We start from the raw sequence: 24,488 nt of genomic DNA, 5'->3' as shown, positions 1-24,488 counted from the left end.
CAGTTGAGATACTGAAGTTGGCAAATCCACGTTGACTGGTGGGCCAGCTGGTTCGGACACTGAAGTTCGGAAAATTGGCTCAATTGCTGGGTCTGCTGGTTGGAAGGATACAAAAGTTGGGAAATACATGCAAACTGATGGGCTTATTATCCAGGATACTGAAAGTCAGGAAATCAGCTCTACTGCTAGGAAGGCTGGTTGGGATACTGAACCCGCAAATCTGCTTGACTGGTGGGCCAGCTGACTGGGATACTGAAACTGGAAAATCTGCTCAACTGCTGGGTCGGCTTATTAAAATAATGAAGTTTACAAATCCACTTGGACTGGTGGGCCTGCTAGTAAGGAAACTGAAGTCAGGAAATCTGCTCAAGCACTGGCTCTGCTGGCCGAACACTTTTGATGGACAATACGCTCAACTAGGTGGTCTGCTAGTTGGGATTCTAAAGTCTGGAGATCAGCTTAAATGCTGGTTGGGACTCCAACCTTGTGAGACTCACATTACTGTTGGATCTGCCTTATGATCAAGTGGTATGTACAGGAAACACCAGGCTGCTGAAGTGTAAGAGAGCACCACGCGTGTACGTGGCACTGATATTTCGGATGAAGCGTAGCTGTTGTGACTACCCCAGAGAAACATGACCTTCACTTTCAGGCCTAACATACTCATGACTAAAATTAATATTATGAAGGTCGTTATTTGATATTTTATTATAGCACCCTCTTAATATGATTGTTTCTATTATGTGATCCAACATACGCCTACCCTAACAGACGACGTATTTATCTTACAAGCTATACGCAGAATATTCACGCCTCTTGTAATTAGCAAACTCCGTTCACTCAAAACAAAGTCCCCAATAACGCGTTCTATCCCAGAATACACTTTGAAATCTAGAGTGGCTGCTGTTTTTAGCTGGCGTGACACTTGCATTGTTGTTGGTGACACAGCACTCCCAATGTGCTCCCGCGGTTAAATTACAAGTCAACAATCAAAACATGGAAGGGGCGGGGCAGATCGGTTGACTCCCCCTTTTGAGGCTCCTCCTCTCCCATGCTGTCGGTCCAACTGCTATGGCAGGTCTATGCAGATCACCTTGTCTTTGTGTCGGTGGCGTTCTGTTCGCAGTGAGCACACGCCATAGATTATCAGGGGGTGAAACAGATGGCATGGGTGTACAGCACAATTCAGGGTCAGTACACAGGACTCCGGACGGCACTATGTGTGGTCCTGTGGGGGGCAGCGTCTCCTCCATTCTCAGCTTATTCTTCCACATTAATGGTAGTTTCCTGTTCCTTCAATTTTTATCGTGTCACCAATTTTAGGAATTATTTTGGGGCTGGGTGGTGGCAAACTGCACACACATTATAATTCTGTCTATGATCAATCAATTGGAACTGACATAAAATATATTTTGGAGGTTCAAACATTAAACGCCACCACACCACCCAGCGATACCTACGGTGACCATGAGGTGACAATCATCATTGAGATGCCTCACCTCCTCCAAGAGCATCTTGACAAAGGCAAAGTTTAGAAAAGAGAACACAAGAAAAGTGACAGAGGACCACGATGAGTGAGAGACAAGGAGTACGGCCATCTGCTCTCGTCTGTCATGGGGTACATGCAGATTAGGCGATAGTCAGGTGGGATGCTGCGTTTAAGGCCATGAGTGACCCCTCAGTGCTCAGCGGCTTACCTTGTCACTCCTGCAGTTGTTAAACCCCATGGGAGCGAGAGACGCCAGCTTGCCCTCCACTACCTGCTGGTGATGCTGCATCTGCTCCCGCTGGATCTGCTCCCTCATTTTGCGAGCCTCCTGGATGGCTTTCATCACCGCGTCCTGATCCCCGAAGAGGGCCGTTGAGTTGAGACTGGACAAGATGTCTGCAAGAGAAAGAAGCGTAAATGTGGGGAGGAGAAGAAGACGGCACCATGTCCGCCTCCAGCCCACCCTGATCATGTCTCCTGACCACCACACCTGACATGGCTCTCCCCTGCCTGAACTAGAGAGGCCACCAGAATTCCACTAAAACAGAGGGCACACGCAGGCACGTGTGGCGATGTCTACATCTACAAAAAAAAACAACGTAAAGGGAGCATAAACAACGAGACACGTGGATAACCTCACAGCCATCGAGGAGCGCAACAGCAAACCAGCGACACGTCAGAACTATAAAGGAAACATAAAACCTAAAAGGCTAAAAGATGGGGACATAAAATATAAAATAGGGATGGGAGATTAACAAAGGGGCAGAGCAACCAAAGCAACATACAAATGAAGCAAAAAAAAAACAAAAAAACATGAAAACTGTGTGCCATAAACAAATAAAATGTAACAAACCAGAAACCCAACAGAATAAACCGACACGACACATGAACAGAAGACAACATCCAGCACTGATCAGCAGGGGGAGCAGCAGAGAAGGAGCGTGAAATGGGGGACCGCAAGGGCGGAAAGATCTGGAATGGTGGCAAGGAAACAAAAATCACCCAATGACAGAAGGACAGAGTGACAGACAAGGAAGAGCCAGTAGGAAAGACACTAAATAACAGATAGAGAGAGAAATCGAGAGAGGGAGAGCGATAAAGGCACTATAAAGTGATGCAGTAGACAAGAAAGGCACTATATAGTGATAGAAAAAGGGAAGAGAAAAGCACTAAAGAGTTAAAGATGAGAAGGGAAAATAGGCAGTGACAATCACTTTGTAGTTATACTGTACATAGTCAGAGAAAGATAAGATCAATAGACAGATGAAAGGCACTATATAATAGATAGATCCATATTTTGGGGTAGTTGGCAGGATTAGATAGATAGATAGATAGAGGAAAGGCACTATATAATAGATAGATAGATAGATAGATAGATAGATAGCATAGTTGGCAGGATTAGATTGATAGAAATGAAAGGCACTATATAATAGAGATGTACTATATCACAATACTAAAACAAAGAAGATAGAGAATAGTAAGATAGAGAGAGTTGTAGATAAGAATGGAAGGGCTCTACATAGTAATACACTGGTAGAGAACATCCCTTTGTTGCTATACATAGTTAGAGAGAGGCACTATATAGTGATAGACAGATACAGAAAGGCACTATATAGTTGTCCCTGCTGTATATAGCAGTACATAAACAGAGAAAGATGCAATGAAGGCGCTATACCGAGACAGACAGAGGGATGGACAAACACTTTTCGTTCCATGTCTGTGTGTGCGGCTCACACGGCCGCTCTCACCTCACTCTCTTTTATAGCGTCTTTCACCATCATTCTTCTCATTTCTATTTTGTCCCTCTGACGTATTTCTTTGATTGCTGTGTATTTTCCTTTTTATGTCTTTTGCTTTTTTTAAATGTTCCTCATGTGTTGCTACTTTAGGGTTTTATTTGCACACCATTGGCTGAGTCCCCATGCTGCACCTTGTCTGGACGTGAAGTTAGACTTCCCAGAGCTCAGTACTGAGAATGCGATTTCTTTCTACAATTTACAGGCAACAGAAACAAAAAAAAACTGGTGGGACTGGAAAGAAAAAAAAAATGAATGGAAAGCAACTAAAGATTATTTTAATCAGAAATGTAATATCAGAAGTGCTAGGGGGCTGCAGTGCACAGGATGGCTGATCTGTTCCTCTTCTAGCAGGGCTGCTACCCCCCATCCCCTCTAAATTGTCAGAAGAAGTCCGTGAGCCCCCCTAAAGCCAGAAGGCCGATAAGCAGATGAAGCCCAGTGTGAGCCGTCGGGGAGAGGCTGGTGCAGCACGGCGGTGGAGAATGACGAGCAGCTATGGCTCTGAGCTGAACAAGGTGACTATTACTGGCGGAGACTTCTAGACTTTGGGGCATACTGTCATTTGCCGTGCTCCTGTTGGAAGACACTTTGGAACACACCGAACTTGTATGGATTGCTTAGCTGCACGCGACGTGCTGTGTCTTTGTTCAAATTGTCACCTGTTCTGAGGAGACATGCAGGTAAGAATTTCATTGTACTCTCTACATGTGACAATATGCGCCACTCTGCTCACACAGGCTGTATAGAGTGCCTTTCACCACCTACATGGTGACACTTGCATCTACTTTATGCCAGAGGTGCCCCTGGACCTCGATTTTTAATTCACCGATTGACCAATTGAAGCCCGCCTTCCATAGACAACTCTTCTGCAAAGCAAACCCTCAAGAGCCTTGGCTTCCACTTACCCAGAGATCCTCTTCCCAAACCGGTGCCCACGGGGCTGGGGATGCCACTCTTGGCTGGCAGGTTAACTGGGCTGCTTTTACTGATGGGGAAGAAGCTCGGCGTGGGGGAGGTGGGCGACTTGACTGGCTCGGCGGTCTTGGGTCGTGCCGACAAGTTGAGGGGCTGCGTGGCCTCGTCCTGCAGGAATAAAGAAGTAGTTAGTCCATTGGCGAACCCAGACAACCCCCCGCACACGTCCCCCCACCCTACCCACGGCCTGACGAGAGGCAGCGGCAGCGGTGGCAGCAGCAGGCCGCTCTCCAGGGAGGTGATTTAAAGGTTTACACCGAGTGTTTAGAGTGGCTCAAGTGTCTCAACGCGGAATGTAAACTTCATCATTATCAATCTCCGTCACGGAAGGAGCCACTTGTCCCGCTCCCGTGGACGTCACACGCGTCGTTGTTTAATGAAGCCGTTTCTGCCATAATCGATGGTACCCTGGGCTGTCAAGGAGGTTGGCCGGCCGGTCGGCTGGCTGGCTGTCTCAAGGCGCAGCTCCTGCCAGACTTCACCTCACGGGTTGTGTAGACACCCTGGCCTGGCCATGCTGGTGGAACAGGTACTTTATAGCGCCTTCCAGGACAACACTGTTACAATACGGGGGGGAACAGGATGACGAGACAAAACATTCCACCGATTGTTCACTTAGCTAAGAAGCTTTCTGCAATGAGCTACAGGCAATGACACAAAACCAACACTAGGGGGCAGACTTCTGGCAATGCTCACCCAAAGAGAAAGCATCAAATCCAGAGTCTCAAGTGGCAGCATGGCAGGCGGCAGCGGGCAGCAAAGCGCTGACCCTACACGGACAGAGGACTTTTACTGTGGTGGGCCGAGTGATGCAAAGACAGAGACAATAAATGACGACGACGTGCAGTACCTTGACTTGAGTGACGGGGCTGGCGCCACGCTTCTCGCTCTTCAGGCCAGTAGGCGAATTTGGGGCAGCAGGATTAGGAGGCTGGGGTAAAGAAGGCATCTTGGCACTGGGAGACACCTGCATGCTGGCCAGCTGGGCTGTGTAGAGTTGCTGCAAACAAGATGGCACAGGTGAAAGAGACTGACATGCTATGGCACTGGGGAGAAAGATGGCACAATACCCACGGGAGGCCTTTACCCACCCTCTTTTCCAACCCAATTGTTTTGAAGAATGAATAGTCAGTCTAAGCCTGGTGGCACAAATGATTTTCTTTACAAGGCGTGGGAAACGTGTCACTTACTGCCACTTCACCAGCCACAGGATGACAGCCATCCACTGTGTCTAAAGAAACCACATGTAGGCAAACTGAGTGACTGGTTTCTCATCCAGTACAGACTGGTTTGGGTATGGCATGTTGACAGGGGAGACTGACCTGTGATGAGGGTGACACCCAGACGGGCACACAGCAAGTGCCACAAGGCCTCTGTGTGATGTGACTCAAATTGCTGGCCATTTGAGTTACTGATAAGAGTTGCCAGCGCACTGGGCACAAGCAGACAGCTTGAAGAGAACCCAGCTGATGCCGACAGTGAAAGGCACTATGAGACTAGGAAAGCTCTTCACCAGCTCCCTTTACATACAGGCTGATCAAAAGGAACCACTTGAAATAAGAAAGTAAATGCCCAAGATACCCCCACTACTAGGACATGGCCACCGGGAGAACAGAGGGACTGGCAGACACTAACAGAGGATGTCCTGCAAAAGGTGCTCCATGGATTAAGTAAACTAAACCCCTGCCTGAGCTCACCTTCTGTGTGGATTCTGCGTTGGGTTCATTAGAAAGTGCCCCCCTCATCCTCACCTGTCATGTGACACAGCTGGTGACACAGCTGGCAGAATGAACTAGCTAAGCCTCCTTTTCTGGCTTTGGCACTCTCTCTCCAGCCAGTGCCCAGGTCAGGTGTGAATGTGGCTCAGGGTTTTGCCAGCTCCTTGATCGTTCTGAGTCGGGGAGACAGACGACTCCTACAGTACTGGCAGGGGGCATATAAACAGCAGTGCCATCTAGCGGAGCTGCCCACATTGAGCTCAGGAGGAAAATCCTGGGAGGTGCCAGAATACTGAGCCCATCATCCTCTTGTGCCACCTAACAGTGTGTGCATGTCTTGTCTATGGACAGATGAGACGTCGGGCACACTGACCCCCTGCCCTCAGGACCCCAGCATGGCCTAGAAGTTTTCAGAGCTCCTCACCCATGTTTAATGTATTTATCACATATCAGTAATTCCATTAAAATGTGCCCAAATATTGCCACGTTTGAGTGATTATGAGGGTCCTAACTTTGAGGTTCTCCCGACCATGGACTGAATGAGTACTTGGACTTTCAGTTTTGAGTAAACACAAGAAATAAAAATTAAAAGCATTTGGCAGCTGAGTTGACTGGCAGGGGCCCTGAGACGACTGTGCCCAGGGGCCATTAGGGGGGTCAAGAAAGGACACACAGTCCATTACCCTCGCTCCTCTGCCAGGTCTTTTCTTCTTTACCAAAACCTATTTTACTTGGTCACTGCTACTGCTGGCTCAGAGTGCCCCCCACCCTCACCACTTCATGCATCAGTGACTTCTGCTGCTGCTGCTGCGCCAGCGCCCTGAGCATTGGGACAGAGGCACACAGCCGGCCACACAACTACTGAGAGAGCCTGGCCTGCGGAGGGAGATCCGACCCGGCGGCGTGCAGATGTCAGCCGAGACACGGGCATCCCGATGTGCTGCGCCGCAGCCAGACTCGCCAGTATGCTCAAACATCTGCTGCCATTATAGAAGCTTGCAAGATGGCACAGGCAGCACCGCTCCGTGGTCCTTGTGGGGATCGAGTGAGGGCCTGCAGCACTCCATATTGAAAAGAATGAATGAAGCAAAACGTGCAGCACAGGACCGAACGACACGGAGTGGGGAAGGTGTGCTCAGCATCACAGGCGACAAACACGAGGACCTTAAGATCACCGTGAGGAACTGTGGTGGTAGGCTCAAGGAGACAAAGGCACAGCCTTGAAAACTTTTCTTAGTAGCTGTCACAGTCTGCGATAACCCGTGGACTACTGGGGCAGCACTTGAAAAAAAATAAGTGACGCGCCATCAGAGGAAACGCAGGAACTGCAGGCTGCAAACCCACGACGTCAGTCGCCACACGCTCACTAGAGGGCGTCATGTTTGTCATGTGTGCTAACAAAATGTAAAGCACTTTTCATTCCAACAGATGGTGCACACAATTGAGACTACAAAATAATAATAAAGTCAAACTAAAGTCAAACAGGGGAAGTGCCAATCCCATTAGAGCCCACTGACTGCCACCACACTGATGGTCCGACCAATGGGGTCTGAAAGTCAGGACCTGCAAGGCCAGTATGCCTTCTTTATTGCTGTCAATGGAATTTGTTATTTAGTTACATGATGCATGAGCCTCCTGTCATTTTGCTGCATTAATGAGGGCAGACCACCAGAATATTAAATGTACTCAAATACATTTCCTGTATTTAAGTTTTCTTTTAAAGAGTTACAGTTTCAGTTTGCCTGTTCCCTCAGTTATATTGCACTTGCTATCACATTCTCAACAGCAGTGCATTCCAACAGATGGTGCACTGCAAACATTTAAGCTGAATACGATCACCAGAAGGACAGAAAATGACTTATATCCTGTATGTATGCACTCGCTGTGCAGCAAGTTCTTAGAAATAGGATGCTAATTCTGGGTAGGACCTCCTTTTTCAGTTCTTCATGGCATGGATTTCACAAGATGTTGGAAACATTCCTGCTCCATGTTGACACGGACTGCATCACGTCATTTCTGAAGATGTTTCTCCCACATCTCAAAGATGCTCTGCTGAATTCTGAACTGATCGTTGTGTTTCGCCTTTGTGATATGGCATATTGGCATGCTGGATGTAGGCCTTAGAAGAAGATGGGTGAATTGAGGCCATGGTCAGCAGCAAAACTCAAATACAAGGCATTCGGGTAATGATGTACTGGTATTAATGGGTTCAAAGTGTGCCAAGAAAACAGTCTTCACATCATTAGACACCATTGGCACAAGGCAAGTTGGGTGCTTGGATTCTTGCTGTTGGCACCAGCCATCTATAGGCCCCAGCAGAAATCGGGATCCATCAGACCAGGCCGTCTTATTCAAGGTTTGGTGAACCTGAGCCCACCGCAGCCTCGGCCGACAGGAGCCGAACCCCCAACGTGGTCTTCTGCTGTTGTAGCTCATCTTCCTTGAGGTTCAGGGTGTTGTGTGTTCTCAGGTGCTTTACTCTTCACCACATCCATTCTCCTCTGAGCTCTCTCATCTCCACAGAACTGCCACTCGCTGGGTGTTTTCTCGCACCACTCTGAGGTGACTGCTGTGCGGTGGTGAGCAATCACACCACGGTGGAAAGCAATGAGGTCACACCTCAGCCCATTCTGGGGTTTGAAGTCAACATGAACTGAAGCTCCGGACTCGGATTTGCTGGACTTTTAAGCACTGCGCTGCTGCCGCCACCTGATTGGCTGATTAGTGTACGGGTGAGCCTAGGAATTTGTGCACATTAGATAGATAAGGGCTGAGCTGGGGGCCACCTGAGCCTTCCTTTAGGACCTCCATTGCTGTTGAGTAGTGATGAACAAAGTGGAATATGCAGCAAAAGTTAAAGAGTTCTAAGAGAAGGTTCTGGAATTGACCCAGAAATAAAGGTGTTGAGCTGCTGTCTGGGGGCTGAGCTAACAAACCCTCCCTATAACCAATCAGTTGTGGCCACACCCCCATCACCCGCCAGTTCTCTAGAGGACCACTAACATTTTACTTATGTAATTAAATGAATTAATCACACAAGGGGATTTTTATGTAACTTAAGTAAATGTTATTTATTTTGAGTTGACGGGTATCTTTACTGGAGACACACCACGATGTGCAAAAACATCTCAGATCAGATCCGCGTTACTGATTCACTACGGGACTAGAAAAAGCTTTTTGAGAGAATGGAGTCGAAATCCAAAAAAGGATGACAGCCGAAGGTTTTGGAATCTGCCGAAGTTGAAACTTCTCGATGACCCCCTTAAAACTGTCACACGTAATGACCTCCAAGGACACCCCGCCAACAACACGGGGAACTCCCTAACGACAGGAACACAAATGAACAACAAGGGGTGGGGGGCAAAAAGAGCAAAAAATACATTCATGGCACCAAAGCCAAGCCTTTCATACCACAAAGTGACGGGAAAATCGGATTTAGGGTTTAAAAAAAACAACAAACAAACAAGTCCAAGGACTTGTTAAAAAAATATAACTGAGCTGAAATGAAGTCAAAAATAAATTAGCCAAAAAAAAATCCAAACAGGTGAAAAAATAATGACGTCAAGTCAAAAAACGCAAAACCACACTGTAGTCTAAGGAACAGGAATGAGAAATTTGTAATGAAGGGCGCAACCCGGGGACACGGATGTTGAACTCCAGGCCTGGTGGGCCGCAGTGGCTGCAGGTTTTCATTCTCACCCGTTCCCTAATCAGTTTTCTCTGCTTATTAACTCCTTTTCCCATCATTTTAATAGTCCTGTATTTAAGGATTCAGTCCTCTGAATTGATTCCTTTCTTCATTAAGTGAGAGCTAAAGAGAAATGAGATGTGAAACGAGCCGACAGATGACCAGATAACTGGGGCTTCAAACTCCAACCCGTTTCATTCCAACCAATCTCTTAATGAGAAGCCGTTTATTAATAAATCCACGATTTAATTACATGGCTTGTTGTTGCTCTCATTGTGCCACAGCAGATTGTCGATTTTCTGTTTTTTTTAAGAACGTCGTCAAAATGGTGACCTGAGAGATCAGCCTTACCAAGACCTTCATCTTTCTTTATGTTCAGATATTGTGTGATGGGCACAGGTGGTTGTGTCTCATTATTGTTTGGCTGTTAATTAAGGAAAATGAAACAACTAAGGGGCCTGAGTCCCGTTAATTAAAACTCAGGCAAAAGAAGTGAATTAGCAGCAAAAACTGGTCACTAATTGAGAAGATGGTTAGAATGGAAACCTGCGGCCACTGCGGCCCTCCGGGTTCAGAGTCTGACACCCCCGCCTTAAAGGCTCTGGTGGTGGTAACTCCTCACCAATCCACAGGGTGGTGCTCTATTCTACCTCCTCTTCTCTTGATTGACAACCTCACCATCACTGCCAGTGGCCCCTCCTCTTCCTGCTTAGCCTGTATTTAACTGGAGGGGTGGCCATCTTGGATAGTCTAATTTCAGATGTCACCTTAAAGTATCATTTGTTTTTGCCCTTTCAGTATACTGGGGTCGCGCTGTCAACCCAAAATCTTTATCCCGTCTCTCTCTCCCCTTTTACAGGGGAAAAACTAGAAAGCACGCTACTGATTTGACTTGAATCGTAAACCGCCATCTTGGACAAGCAGAAAGCGTACAATGCTGACCTTTACAATATGACAACGGTGACATCACACAGCGTGCACTTCCTGCTGTCACATGACCACAAAATGGGGTCACACATAGAAAAGAAAATGGACGTGGAAAACTTTCAACATATTCAAAATGAAAACAAATTACGGAACTCCTCAAAAACCCCAATTGGACAACTAAAAATGATGTAAAACATTCCCAATAAATCCGGAAAAAAATTAAACGGATGCCAGATCTTGACAGTTTGCCAGGCTATGGACATCCTGAGCAGACAAGACCACATCTGATAGGGTCTGGGGGAGAGGACATTTCTCTCCTGGATTCCCATCCATTGGTCCTCACTCTCATCAGGGTGGCGTTTCAGACACAGGGGGCGCTACAGGTTAGCCATGTTGTCTCCTGACCCACCAGTGCCACTAACGCTCGACTAACCTCCCTGCAGGAATTGCCACACGTCACTCTTCCTCTTCCTCCATGCTAATCTCATTGTCCCAGCACACAATTTCCCCGTTAAGTGAGCGATGTCAGCTCTAATAAGTGACGTCCCCCTGTACAGGCATTGTAGTGACACGCGGCCGTTAATCGGCGCTCTCCGCTAACGCTAATGAAGAAGGGCACTCACTCTGGAATGCTGTTTCAATCTATCTTCTCCGGCGACTTGAAGAAGGCAACAATCTGTCAGGGAAACGCGGAGGGAGATTACTGCGACTGACACGGCCACGCGTGCTCAGCTACTGACAGACAAATTGCTCACTCTGGCACCAAAATGTAAGCGGCAGCTCTAATTTTCACCGATCTGATCAAAACCTTTTGTCACTTTCTAAAAGAAGGGGAAAAAAAAATCAAATAAAAGGCTCTGCTATCCCTCGCTGCCACTGTTATGACAGGCCAAATTGTGGAAACGGGAGGGAATGACAGGAAGAATGGCAGGCCTGTCGGCGTCCTGACTGGATGGCTGAGCACCGAGGAGATTCTGAACGCAACACACTTGTGACAGGGACGTGCCTCCGGGACACCTGATGGTCCGCAGCCCTGCGGCCAGAGTCGGCAGCTTACCTAGCAAGGGGTAAAAAAATGGCGGCAGACATTCGTTTAAGGGGCACATCCAGCAGCAGAATGTGCGTCACACGCCCTGTTGATGGCGTAAGCTGGCACGTGTGTAACTGGTGCTTTATGGTGAATGAACAAGAATGGCGACCCACAACAGTCTGGAGCCTGGGGATGTGAACGAGGAGGCCCTTAACACTTTGTGCCAGTTTCACTCACACTTCTGACAATGAGCCGCACACACAACCTCATCAGAACAGCAACACTCTGATTTCATTGGCTCTTTTTATTTTAAATTATTGTACCAAATGGTGGTAATGATTTCATCATTTGTTTGTAACAATAGAAAAAAAACAAGTGGAGAGAATTCTCAGGTCTAAGGAATCGAGTGGCACTGTGGTGACTACATTGCGATTGTGTGTGGCTCGCCCATGAATGATTGCTGGGGGGGGTTCAGGGTTAAACTTGAGCTGGGTGACTATTCACCGATTGGCTCGTCACTTAGGTGGGCTGGTCCTCGGGGCCCCTGGTGGTCAGACGGGCCTGTAGGTGCTCTGGGGTCCTTGGGTTCTCCTGGCATTCAGAGGGGACATATGTGCTGTGGAATCGGAGGTCTCCTGATGCTCTGAGGGCATGGCATGCATTGAGGGGGTCTTGGGTCCTCTGATGTTCAGTGGGTATTGTTTGTACTGTGGAGTCCTGGGACTACTAATGTTCAGAGGAGACTGAATGATCTGTGGAGACCTGTGGTGCCCTGGTGTTCAAAGGGGACCATAAATGCTGCAGAGCCTAGGGGTCCCTAGTATACAGGGGTACTGTCTGTAATGAGGGGTCACAGAGGACACTATATGTGCGGTGAGACCTGGTGTCCCCTGGTTTTCAGAAAGGTCTTCAAGAGTCATTGGGCCTGAGGGTCCCTGACATTCACTGAATGCATTGAGGGGGTCTTGGGTCCTCTGATGTTCAGTAGGTATTGTTTACATTCTAGAGTCTGGGGACTACTAGTGCTCAGAGGAGACTGTATGTACTGTGGGGACCTGTGGTTCCCTGGTGTTCAAAGGGGACCATAAATGTTGCAGGGCCTAGGGGTCCCTAGTATTCATGGGCACTGTATGCATTCAGGTGTCACAGATGCCACTATATGAGCTGTGAGAACTGGGGTCTCCTGGTTTTCAGAAGGGCCTGTGGGACCCGGACTGTATTGAAGGGCCTTAGGTCCTCTGATGTTCAGTGGGTATTGTTTGCATTCTGGAGTCTGGGGACTACTAGTGTTCAGAGGCCTCTATATGTGCTGTGGGGTCCTATAGTGTTCAATGGGGGCTGTACATTATATGCCGTTCGGTGGTGACAAGTATGTATGTAATATTCAGGTGACCTGGGGGACTCTGGCGTATGTGCTGTGGGGTCCAAGGGCAGATAACACCTCTGCTGCTATTTGGCATTGTGACTACCGTGACTGGCTCCCTTTTAACTGGTCATCATTTGTAGTAGACTGTTCCGGAGTGTCAGGCTCCCCGAGACCCCTGACAGTGAGAGACCCCCAGGTACTGGCCTGGTCCCGAATCCATTCTTATCTGCAGGGAGCTCTCTTTCACTTTTGCAGACCCCATGATGGTAAGATGGAGCTGCAGTTCTCTGCCTGGCCTTGGATGAGAACAGCACACACTGGAATGCCGGCTGAAGTTTTTTATAGCTCCTTTCAAATGACACACACATAAGGTGAGGTGCGGCCCATCGGCACTCGCCGACCATTTTCTATTTGGCCACATAGGCACCTCCTGAAGCCTGGCATTGTTGTTTACTGCCAGGCAGTGTTTTTATCTAAAAAGGTCGCTGGAGCCATGGCCTCCAAGTTTTAGTTTCAGGCTGTTCCTGGGGTAAAGCGTCTTATCAAAATAAATGGCTGGAGCTGCTCACCCCTTTGATACACAACTGTTTCTGCCACCATCTGCTACGCCGGCCTGCTAAAAATAGCTCTGTGTGGCCTTCATGCCTCCAGCACCAAGCTGCCCCTGAGGGATATTGAGCAACGGTGGGCCGAGGGGGTGGCCTGTACACAGGCTTCACTGCCATTGCATTCCAAGATAGGGCAGCGTTCTGCTCCTTCTATGCATAAAACATTAAATACTGTAAATATAACAATACACGCTCACGTGCAAAAACCAAAAAAGATCCCAAAAGATCCTGTGATGTGGCAGACACGTACTGTAAGTGTGCTCCTGAACACACATGCACAACATGGGCAGTGTACACGCTGTGGCCTTTAGGGGGCACTCTCAAGCCATCTGTGAACCCAGAATGAGCACCAAGGAGACCAAAGTGCTGAAACAATTTGAGGAAAATGAACAAAATATCAGCGCAGGAGGAGAAAAGTGGCAAATAAGGCACACAGGCGTGGCATTTCAGACCGCCTGGCAAGGCTCCTCTGGCACTGCCCACCTTCTGAATAAGGTATACCTGTTCATCACAGCCTCTTACTCTGCACTCCGATCAGTTGAACCCTGGTCCCCCTCACCACCCGACTCTAAGGCCAATAATGGAAGGACACCCTGAGCACGTACTATGCCTGTGTTGTGAATTCTAACCAACCAGTTCAGACTCCGCAGTCATTTTGGAACATTGAAATCATTTTTCAATACATTCCTGTCTTTGTGGTTATTTTGACCAGGCTGCCAACTGCCAATCATGATTTGGATAGCAGGGTCTGCCATTTTGTGCTGTTGCAATGTGCAGGCCATGTTTACTGTTGCTATGCTGGTTGCCAGTCATGTGACTCAGGGGGGTCATGTGATGTATTGTGTCATTATATAAGATGGTGGCGCGCTACGCCCAAGTTTCCGGATATTTTAAGAAGTCGGTCACTGACTGGTTTTATTTTTTTTTGACAATGATCAGCATTTAGCTTTTGCTTTCATTTTGACTTCTGCACATTTTTTTAAGCTCACATTTTCTGTCATCTTCTGGTCCTGCATTCTCACCCCAGGTACAACAGGCTGAAGCCACCTCTTGGGTCAGGAATGCCCCCTGGAGGTCTTGGGGCTCCACCAGCAACAGGTGACCTCAAGGCGCCTGTCACCATAATAAAGCATAGCCAGAGGTGGTGGCACTGGACAATGCAATGACCCTCTGCTGCAGGGCTTGGGAGTCACTGGTGCTGAGGGGCCCAAGGGGACCCTGGTGTTCAGAGGGAACAGTATCTGCTGTGAGGCCTGGGGGTCCACTGTATGCACTGTGGGATCTGGGGGCCCTTGAGGGTTAGAAGGAATTTGTATGTGCTGTGGGACGTGGGGGTCCATTGGTGTTCAGAGGAAATTATATGCACTGTGAGGTCTGGGGGTCTACTGGTGTTCAGAGGGGCCTGTATGTGCTTTGAGGCCTAGGTGTCCACTGTTGTTTGGAGAACACTATGTACCCTATGAGATTTGGGAGCCCATGAAGTTCAGAGGGCATTGGATGTGTTGAGGGGCTTAGGGTCTGCTGGCATTCAGAGGGCATTGTATGCATTGTGGGGTCTAGGAGCCCTTGACGTTCAGAAGGCACTTAATGTGCTGAGGGGACCCTGATGTTTAGAGGGAACTGAAAGGGCTGAGGGGTCCTACTATTCTGTGGAGACCATACAGTACATGCTGCAGGACCCCTGGTGTTCAACGGGGGTTGTGTGTGCTGCTTGAGGACAGCTAACATGTCTTCAGTTATGCCTACAGTGACTTGGTCCTATTTAATTGTCCCACCTAAAGAAATGGCACAGTTGTAGTAGGCTGTACCCCAGGTGTCAAGCTCCACCAAGGCCCTTGGCAGTGAGAGCCCCCCCGGGCATTGGCACTACTGGCCTGGTCCATAATCCACCCCTACCTGCATGGCACTCTCCCTGACATGTACAATGCACTGCCGTCTACTGGACAGACGGACTTCTCCAACATTACCCATCATCCCTCATTGGGATGTTTGACTTCATGGGCACTCCCCTCAAACGCCTCTTCAGCGGTGGTCCGCATATATAATGTCAGTCTGAATGTAAATGTGTCCTTGTGCTCTTCTGAATTGCTCTTTCACCCTAGTAAGGCAGAGAGCAGGTGAAGCCAAACTCACGTGGCACCAAACTGTCCTGCAGGGGGCATCAACCTCTCGGCCAGCACATTCACAGGGAAAACTCCAAAAATGTGGAGAACGTGCCTGGCTGTGTGGCCCCCAAATGTGCTGTGTCACATGCAGCACAATAGAGTGGTGTTTCCTGTCATATATGAAGTATGTGTGTGTCACACACACACACACACACACACACTGCTTTGCTTTACTTTACAATCCAAACTTAGCCCAGTAAAGACGGCGCCTGCAGGGGGCGCCAGTCCTCGACGTTTGAAATCTCCCCCCAGAGGAGGAGGAGGAGTAGGAGGAGGAGGAGGAGGAGGATATCTGGCGCGGTGCACAAGGCAGGACTTGAACCCTGGCCTGCCTCGCATTTCTCGCATTGTTCACTCCAATTTGAAAGGCTAAAGCTGTGAGCTATTGAGAAGTACAGCTGCACGCGCTGTCGGGGCTTGCCAAGGCTCATTAATGCTGACAATGGAGCTCTGAAGGCCGAATCGCACTCGCACAAGAGCAACTTTTTGAAACACTTTGCTCTGTTTTGTAACAGCTCTTTCTCGAACGCACGATGCCTCGCTGCCGTGTGCCGTTTATCGGAGGTGTGCCGAGTGGCTGGCAACCCTGTGGCCCCTTCCACTTTCCTCAAGGTGGGCATTTCTCCTGATTGAAGAGGCATGTCGATACTGACCCGAGATAGAACCCCATGGTATGAAGCCCCCCATTCCCCCCCGACGACGTGAGGTTACAGAGATCTGCCAGAATTTATGTAACAGGCACAAGCCTGAGGGGGCCCAGAAGTTATCAGACATACTACTAAGACAATTCAAATGTGACCACACAAGAGAACCCACAAACAAGCTTAAGTCTGAGTCGTTATGGGGGCTCGAACTTACAGTATAGGGGTCCAATGAGGATTTGGGCTTTGTGCTTTAAGCAAAGACATAATAACAGCTTTCGGTAACTCTTTGAGTTGACTGGCAGGGGCCTGGAGACAAATGGATCACTTTAAGTGGGCAGGATCCGGGCAATGCTGCTGTAACTCCAATAGTGTACCACAGGAGGGCGCTGCACCATCTTGTCACTTTTCTATAAAAGGCATCGATGACCACCACCAGTCCAGCGCTCACGCTTGGGCATGGCAGGTCGATGGGCGCACACAGAAGACCCTTAAGCATCTGTATTGGCATTGTGGGCAGCAGGATGGCTGTTCCCCGTTCACTCATTCTAAGCTATTAAAGCGTTCTGACCGCAAGCTGACAGGCTGAAAACTGGGATGTGTGTGACAACAACAGAGGCCCTGAAGTGTCTGCGTCCCCCTTCCTCATCCTGCAGGGCGGCGCCGCTTCCCCGACCATTTCAGGTTCAGTCCTAGCAATTCGGCCAAGGAGGCTCCAAGCACAAGGCAGCCGGGGAGACGGCACGAAGCTTTCAGCATGGATGTTGGAAAATCATTTTGCTCGCAAACCATTATTTTGCATACAGCTGCTTAGCAATTTTGTACTCAAGCTCTGGCTCCCGGCCCAAGCATTCTTTGTTACTGCACATACCTGGAGCTGTAGAGGGCTGAGTCCAGACGCGGCGGCAGCTGCCATTGTCGATGGAATGAACTGCACGGGGTAGTTATCACCTGTCGAGAAGAACAATGCATGCAGGTTGAGACAATGAGCAGAGAATAGCAGCAGACAAGTGCCAACACGGCCGCTACCCCTGCCTGTGCCCCCCAGCGCCGCTCTCAGCCCAAACATCTGCACAAACAAAAGGCTCAGCTGGGCAGAGCCGCGCAGGATTACCTAGGAACTCGCTTTTATTAGCAGATGGGCGCTAGGCAAAGTGACAGAACGCCGGCTTATCGTGCGTTACATTTCCCGTCGTTGGACCGTTGCCCCTTTCCGGCAAAAGACGAGCAACATGCGTGTACACGTGCCCACGCCAAGTAAGCCGTCAAGAAAAATGTCCAGCCAGAGAGGTGTCCGCCAGTCCAAAAAAAAGAAAAAGAAAAGGAAAGCGTCCCATTCATTCCCAGTGAACTCCATAAGGGGAGGCCAGTGAGCGACACGCTAGGTACCACCTCCACCGTGCCAACAGAAAGGCCAGTTACAACTCCTGAGGGGGGCATTGCTTCTCGCTACTGACTTGCCAAGGTGACAAAGAGCAGGGAAGGCAGATAATGGCCTGAGCCGGTCAAGGCACATAAAAGAACACAGTTTACTTCACCAAGTTTGGGCAAGGCAGGCCGCATACGGGCAGAGGAATAAAAATGGCCAGCGGAGGTCAGCAATCAACTTACTGTATGTGTACTCACCTCGGGTCTGCTTGATTTGTGTGGTCTGCTCACGACATAAAGGTGCGGTGCCCGCTGGGGCCGAGATAGGCATGTGAGGCGTGTGGGCTGGCGTGTTTTCATAGCACTACTGTGACCCCCTCGTCACACACATGGTGAAGACTCGAGTTTTGGTGAAGCCCAAGAGTGAAGCACTGACCTCACTTTCCAGAACATTCCAAAAGTCCCACCCCCTTCCGGTCCTTTCTCTATATAAGCTGTGGTATATAAGGCTTGGCATCTCAAGCCCTGAGGTCGTGGGGTCAAATCCCACTTCTGACACTGTGCTCCGATAGAAACGTAACCAATCAAACATTGTAAGTCAGCCAAACGAACAGATAAAAGAAAGAAATGAGATGCCCAGAAGTCAGTGGCCATTATCAGACCCACATCTGCCCACAAAAGCCCTCATTTTGAAGACCCCAGCACTTCACCTTATCTCCTCTCCATTCTCTCCACATTTACAAGTGCGGCTCGGCACTTTTCTTTATCTATTTTTTTTTTGAAAGCACTGCACATCCCCTTAGACTGGCACTGCCAATGCCGGAAAGCAGGCCTTGAATTACGCGACTTATTTAGCTCCTAACCGGCCGCTCCCTGCATTTAGGCGCAGCTGAATTCCAGTACCTGTCGGCAGTGCGGCTTTTGAGCCTGATGGCGGGGGCACTGGGCAACTGAGGAGAACCACCACCTCCCACCTAAACCCCCGCCCGCCATGACCCTTTCCCAGCAGTGGCTGCAACTCACATTAGCGCAGCTTCGCCTGGTGCCGTGTCGTCAATTCCAATCTTGTGCGCAGCATTACACCCTTAACGTGTTGCCAAGCCATTGAGCACAGCGTGCGTGTCGACACCGGCGAGCGTCCGCTCCGCTTCGGCGGCATACGGGGGCTTCGCGTTCACTGCTTTTTGTGGGGGGGAGTGGAGGGTGTCGGGTCCGGAGACCACTTTTTTTTTTTTTAGGGAAGGGGATGGACGCGAATCACCCACCGACTGGACACAAAGTGCAGAGCCCTGAAAGGCCGCACACACACACACACACAGAGTCCTGCCAAGACCCTTTCCCAAATCGGCGGTCTTCCTTTCTTAACAATTCATGAATAATGCAGGAGCGTCACACAAGGCAACCTGCATAATAGACTCAATAAGGACGCGTGTTATTTGTACTAAAACATTTTCCATGTCAAACATATTAAAAAATCAAACTCGCCAAATAATTCCCCCTGGCACTGCTTTACAGCTGTCATGCTCCTGTAGTTTAACGAAACACACACACACACACACACTCCGCTTCTTTTTCTTTCTTCCTCTTCTTCTTTTTCATTATAGTTTTTGGCTTGCCGTTTAATTTACGAGGATCTTCTCTTCTGCGGCTCACCTGCTGCCTTTTTTTTGATGAAGTGCTGACAAGTACAATTCTCATTTCTGAATGCTTTGTTGAAAATACGAGACCTCCCCCACCCCACCCAAAACGGCCAGCAGTTCCACGACATGCCGCTGGCACGCACTCCCGCTCCTCGGCTACGGACTCATCTATAAATGGTCATTTCCCAGGGGCTTATCGACGGCGGCGTGGAAACGTCTGATACGTGGGAAAAAAGTGCGAGTGAGCAATTCTGCAGACACCCGATAGTCGATGAGCGGTGGAAAAGAAAAGAAAAAAAGAAAAGAAAGAACTGGGGAAAGCACTTTTTTTTTTCTCACCAAATGATCACTCAGGGGCAGAAATTCACTTTAATTTTTAATTACAGTAGTGAAGAACGGCACCTCTTTAATTTTTCCAACAATGCCGAGTGACGCGCGCAAGAAAGAGACGGAGAGAGAGAAGAGAAGAGGGATGGAGGCAGCGGGAGCGGGAGGCTCCTGGCACCGAGTCAGTCGACATGTTGTAGCAATTTTTTTCAAATTTGTTTTGGGATTTGGAATGCTTGCGTGAGGAACAATTCCTCTAACACTTGTACAAAGGAAGGTGCAGCGTGTTGGGACAGGTAAGCGTACACCACCTGAAGGCGCTACCCGGCTCCACCGGGCCTGTGAACGAACGCCGACTCAGGTGCACACCCTCCGTGCTGTGTGCGGCGCCAACGATGACAACACTGGCACTGGGGACGGCACACCTGTCACACCGTAACGCAGGTGTCCCGAGGCCAGAGACCTGCAGAAGGGTCTCATAACTCGGCTGAATCGAGCGCTTCTGATTGGCCGGCCCTGTCAGGGCTACACTCTCGCTCGATTCAGTCAGCTGCGTTTGTTTTGTGTTCCTATTGGCCGCTTCATCGATGATGTCACTTATTGGTTATCCTGGCTGATGGTCTGGTCATTCTGACCGTCTAATCATCCCGTGACTCTAATTGGCTAACTGCCTCTCAGCACTTCACCATCTAACAGCGTATGTGTAGGTGAGCGTCCTGGAGCCAAAATGGCTGCCGCCACATCATTCAGGTGGGTGCTGCACATTAGTGGTGGCTGAAGTGGCCCCCCTCTCATCGTGTGGCAACTACAGAACTACATAAACGTCAAGAATTCTTAATTCTTCTTCTTCTTATTATTATTATCAGGGACGATTTGCACAAAATGGAAACTTAATGGAAACTTTTGTCAGAAAATTCGAAAAACGACTTTGCACAAAATTGAAATGTAAGGAGTTTTTTGCAAGAACATTCGAGAATCAAACACTTTTTCCAAAAACTCAAAGCACTCTACTTAGACAATCACAGCCAATGTGTGGCACCCACCAAGATGATGCCATGGCAGTTCGCTCACCACATGGACAGTGAAGGCTCATCAGAAGACAGAAGATGATTGGGGGAGGCGCAGAATGGAAAAGGCCACGGTGGGCAGTTTAGCCAGGGCATCAGGGTACACCCTACTGTTTACGAATCAGGACCTCATTTTTTTACCTCTCACCTGAAGGACGGTGCCATTTTAGCAGCATAGTGTACCGGACACTGCACTGGGGCATCGAGACCCCCGGCTGGCTTCGGTAACACCTCTACCAGCAGCCACCCAAACTCTTCCCAGCTGGTCTACTATCCAAGCACTGGGCAGGATCAAACTGCTTAGCTTCAGTCGGGTTACCTGTTCCTGAAGTATAAGGGCTGTCTTAACAGCATTATAGACCCCCCAGGCAAAGCAGTGCACTGGGACCCCCTACCTACACAACCACTCAGCATGTCACAGCATACATAGACTAGAGTGGGGCCCCCGGGTAACTGCCAAGTGTGCCCATGCGTTAAGACGGCCCTGGGTGCTATGGCTGCTGGCCATCTACAACTGTTTGCCACCTTCATTTTGGAATGGGGCCGTGACTAGAGACCACTTCAGAGGTGCTACTAAAGTCCATTGGCTGGGAGTATGTGGCCGCTTGACAAGACTCTGGCAGGATCCCACCTTGGATTGGCTAATGCAGTTGTGGAAAGTGAGCACGGGTGGCGTAACCTCTGACCTCAAGTAGGCAGTGTGAGGTGGCGTGAATTGGCAGAGAAGAGCGCAGCACATGAGGCAGATGACAGCACATGGCGCCACGTGGGAGCTGTCACGGAAGATCTGCTGGCACTGAAGGGCAGCAGATGAAGAATATAAAGGTGTCAGCTGCGAAACAAACCTTAGAGAGCACTTTGTACTTTCAGCGAGTCTCGCATTTCAAAATTGCAAATTGCACGCAAAAGCATTTTAGGGGAAATTTTCGTGAAAACAAAACTCGACTGTTTGTACTGACAGCTCAAGAAATAAAAAGTGAGGATTGGGAAGAAGTACAAAGCTAAAGGGCAAAGCAAAACCCACAGTCAAGAAGAGAGAAACGTCGGATCACAGAGCGAAGATCGCTCAAATGGCAGAGCAAACGTTCAAACAACCAGCAATGGGAATTTCACAGTCAGGGATTTGCTGCGTTTGGTCCAAACTCAGATAGCAGCGACTGTTGAAGAGTGACGTGTAGACGACACGACAAGCCCAGGTGCATATTGGGAAAAACCCCCATGGAAACAGACAACCGAAAAGCCACAAAATGGCAGGTGCCATTGCCATCAGGAAAGACGGGAGAAACGAAAGCTCTAAATAAAACTGGAGAATTGGATTCCTTGGGTGAGGAAACAACACCGAGATTAATTTTCTAGCATCAGGGAAACCTGAGAAGAAACAGATAACAGTTGCATCATTTTGAATTTTTGGTACGTTGGCCCTTTTTTGGTTTCCTCCACATTTCGTTCTTATCATCGATTTTTTGGTTTGGCTGTAAACAATCTGATTAGTCTGGACGTGTTGTTCTTGATGTCTCACAACGGTTTTGTTTGCCACCATCTTGTCTTTGCTGTTGTCATGAAGTTGTGGTTTGTGATGTCAACTCCATAAAGCCGTTTAAACTAACAGCACGCCTGCCGCACAGTGCATCCAAGATTGTGGATAACCCTTCTGACATGCGCTTTAGTAATCTGGCTACCAATCTTTTCACTTTGGCTTGATGGCAGCGATTTCGTTTTTTTTTTTGGCTTGAGTTTTGACTTATTGACTTCCTAAATTTGAGTTTCTGGCTCGTTCTCGACTTGTCTCATCTCCTGGTCACTAATTTATTCATCCTGACACGTTTTACGACTCCAGCAGAATAATGTTGTTCTGGGTTTAGGGTCGCACTTTTACATCAATTGAAGTCAGGGCAATCTCTCTAAAACCCGCTGGGCCACAAAAACACAGCACATCTGTATTTTAAGGGAATACCTCACCCAAAAATTATTTAGATTTATTTAAACGTGACTTACCCTAAGTGGTTTGTAGTGACAGACAAGAAAAATTTTAATTTCATGTTTTCATGCAGAACGGAGTGAACCAAGTCTAAGTTTAATGGAAGTGGGTGGTGACTGGGGGCATAACGGCGTGCGTAGAACTCACACTATAACATGGCGTTTGGTCAAAAGCAGAAATATGCGTACGCACAAAAAAATCCAGATGTATAAATCTCTGCGAACGCCAACTTCCATGTTCTTCTGCTCCATAAATCCTGGTCAGCGTGAAAAGTAACACACGTGCATGCGCCTGCTGTCCCGCCCCAACTCCTCCCAGAATTACGCCTCTTTGAATATGCAAATCAATATAAATAGCCCTTAAGCTCAGCCTTCTGTGAAAAGGCAATGGTAAAAGCACAGAGGGAAATAGAAGAATTTCAGTGAATACCAAGTGGAGGCAAAGAAAAAACATACCATTTGTTGGTTTAAACAGTGGTATGAACAACAAAAGGAAGTTGATCGAGTGACATAGTGTCGGAGAAACTCGAAAGCTCACGTTCACAAAGTCGCACAGTGCCGGAAATAAGAAAAAAGTCACATATCAAAGTCGCCGTGAAAAGGGGAGTCGTAGCCCACTGTCTGAGTGTCGTATGAAAGCTTATTAGGGTACAGAGAAAAAAAAAAAAGGCACACAGTGGGAAAAAAGCATGAAATGTCAACTTTAATCTTGAAATTTCCACTTTAACCACATAGTTTATTTTGTCATTAAAGTAGAACATCATAAATTTCATCTTAAAATCATTTAATTAACCAGTTTCTCAAATCCCATCGTAACTAAAGTAGCACCATAAATAGTTTGTTTTGTATTTGATCTTCTATGTGCTATGTGTGTGTGAATCACTACGTGCTTCCTGGCTTTCTCTTCCTCCAACAGGACACAGAATCCATGACATTCGTGATATTACAGCTCTCTAAAAATTAAAATACTGAGATGTATACGTGATATCATTTTCATGATGATAGGAGTTAAAGCATGTTATTAAACATGGGAACACGATGGCGCAGTGATTGTTCGTGTCTCACTCAAGATGCTTGCTGCACTGTGCGCGACCTTCGATGAAATACTTTATTGTAGCAGTCCTGTCTCTTTCAAACTTACTAACCTCCAATTCCTGTCCTTCCTTTTCTTTCTCCAAGTAACCAGTAGCCACACAATCAGCTCTGTAATAGACGTTAAGCCATCTGTAAGCTTAGAACGGCGATTCTTCAAAACTTTTAAGGAACATTGAAATATCTTTGTATTACATGTTTAATTATTCTATCCATCTATCCTTCCAGTGTTGCACCAGTGCCAGCAGGAATACAGCGCGAGGCAGGAACAATCCGCGAACGGAGTACCAGATCATCGCTAGCACTGCAGCACCGTGTCCTCACATGTTTAATTATTAACAATATAGATTATTTAAATGAAGTTAAAGTTTTATCTGTATAATATAATAAACATATTTTGCTGCATTTCATCTTAAAAATGTGTAAATACGCGCTTTATAAAGTGGCTCAGGTTGTGTAATATTATAACTGCAGTGCAAGTTTACAGTGAGGTGATTGTACTTATAAGAACTAACAGGTCTACAAGGAGCACTTGATGGACTGATTCTTGGAATGAAACGGTTTGTGAACCGCGAGGTCCGCACAGGAAAGGCTCTGAAGCATTTGCCGTA

At 48.1% G+C, this 24,488-nt stretch overlaps 1 protein-coding gene across 1 annotated transcript in view; it reads right to left on the bottom strand.

The window, feature by feature from the left end:
- sox6 (SRY-box transcription factor 6) overlaps positions 1-24,488 on the bottom strand; it is a 146,452-nt gene that overhangs the window by 43,104 nt on the left and 78,860 nt on the right. Inside the window, exons 7-10 of the mRNA XM_039738734.1 lie at positions 17,278-17,357; positions 5,114-5,263; positions 4,194-4,371; positions 1,698-1,885 (exon numbers count right to left, since the gene is read on the bottom strand). Coding sequence (XP_039594668.1) covers positions 1,698-1,885; positions 4,194-4,371; positions 5,114-5,263; positions 17,278-17,357 — 596 coding nt within the window. The remainder of the gene's footprint in view (positions 1-1,697; positions 1,886-4,193; positions 4,372-5,113; positions 5,264-17,277; positions 17,358-24,488) is intronic.

The sequence above is a fragment of the Polypterus senegalus genome, chromosome 1, assembly GCF_016835505.1.
Source record: "Polypterus senegalus isolate Bchr_013 chromosome 1, ASM1683550v1, whole genome shotgun sequence".
Lineage (NCBI taxonomy): Eukaryota > Metazoa > Chordata > Cladistia > Polypteriformes > Polypteridae > Polypterus > Polypterus senegalus.
The sequence above is the reverse complement of the archived record's forward strand: the minus strand, read 5'-3'. Positions and strand labels throughout refer to the sequence as shown.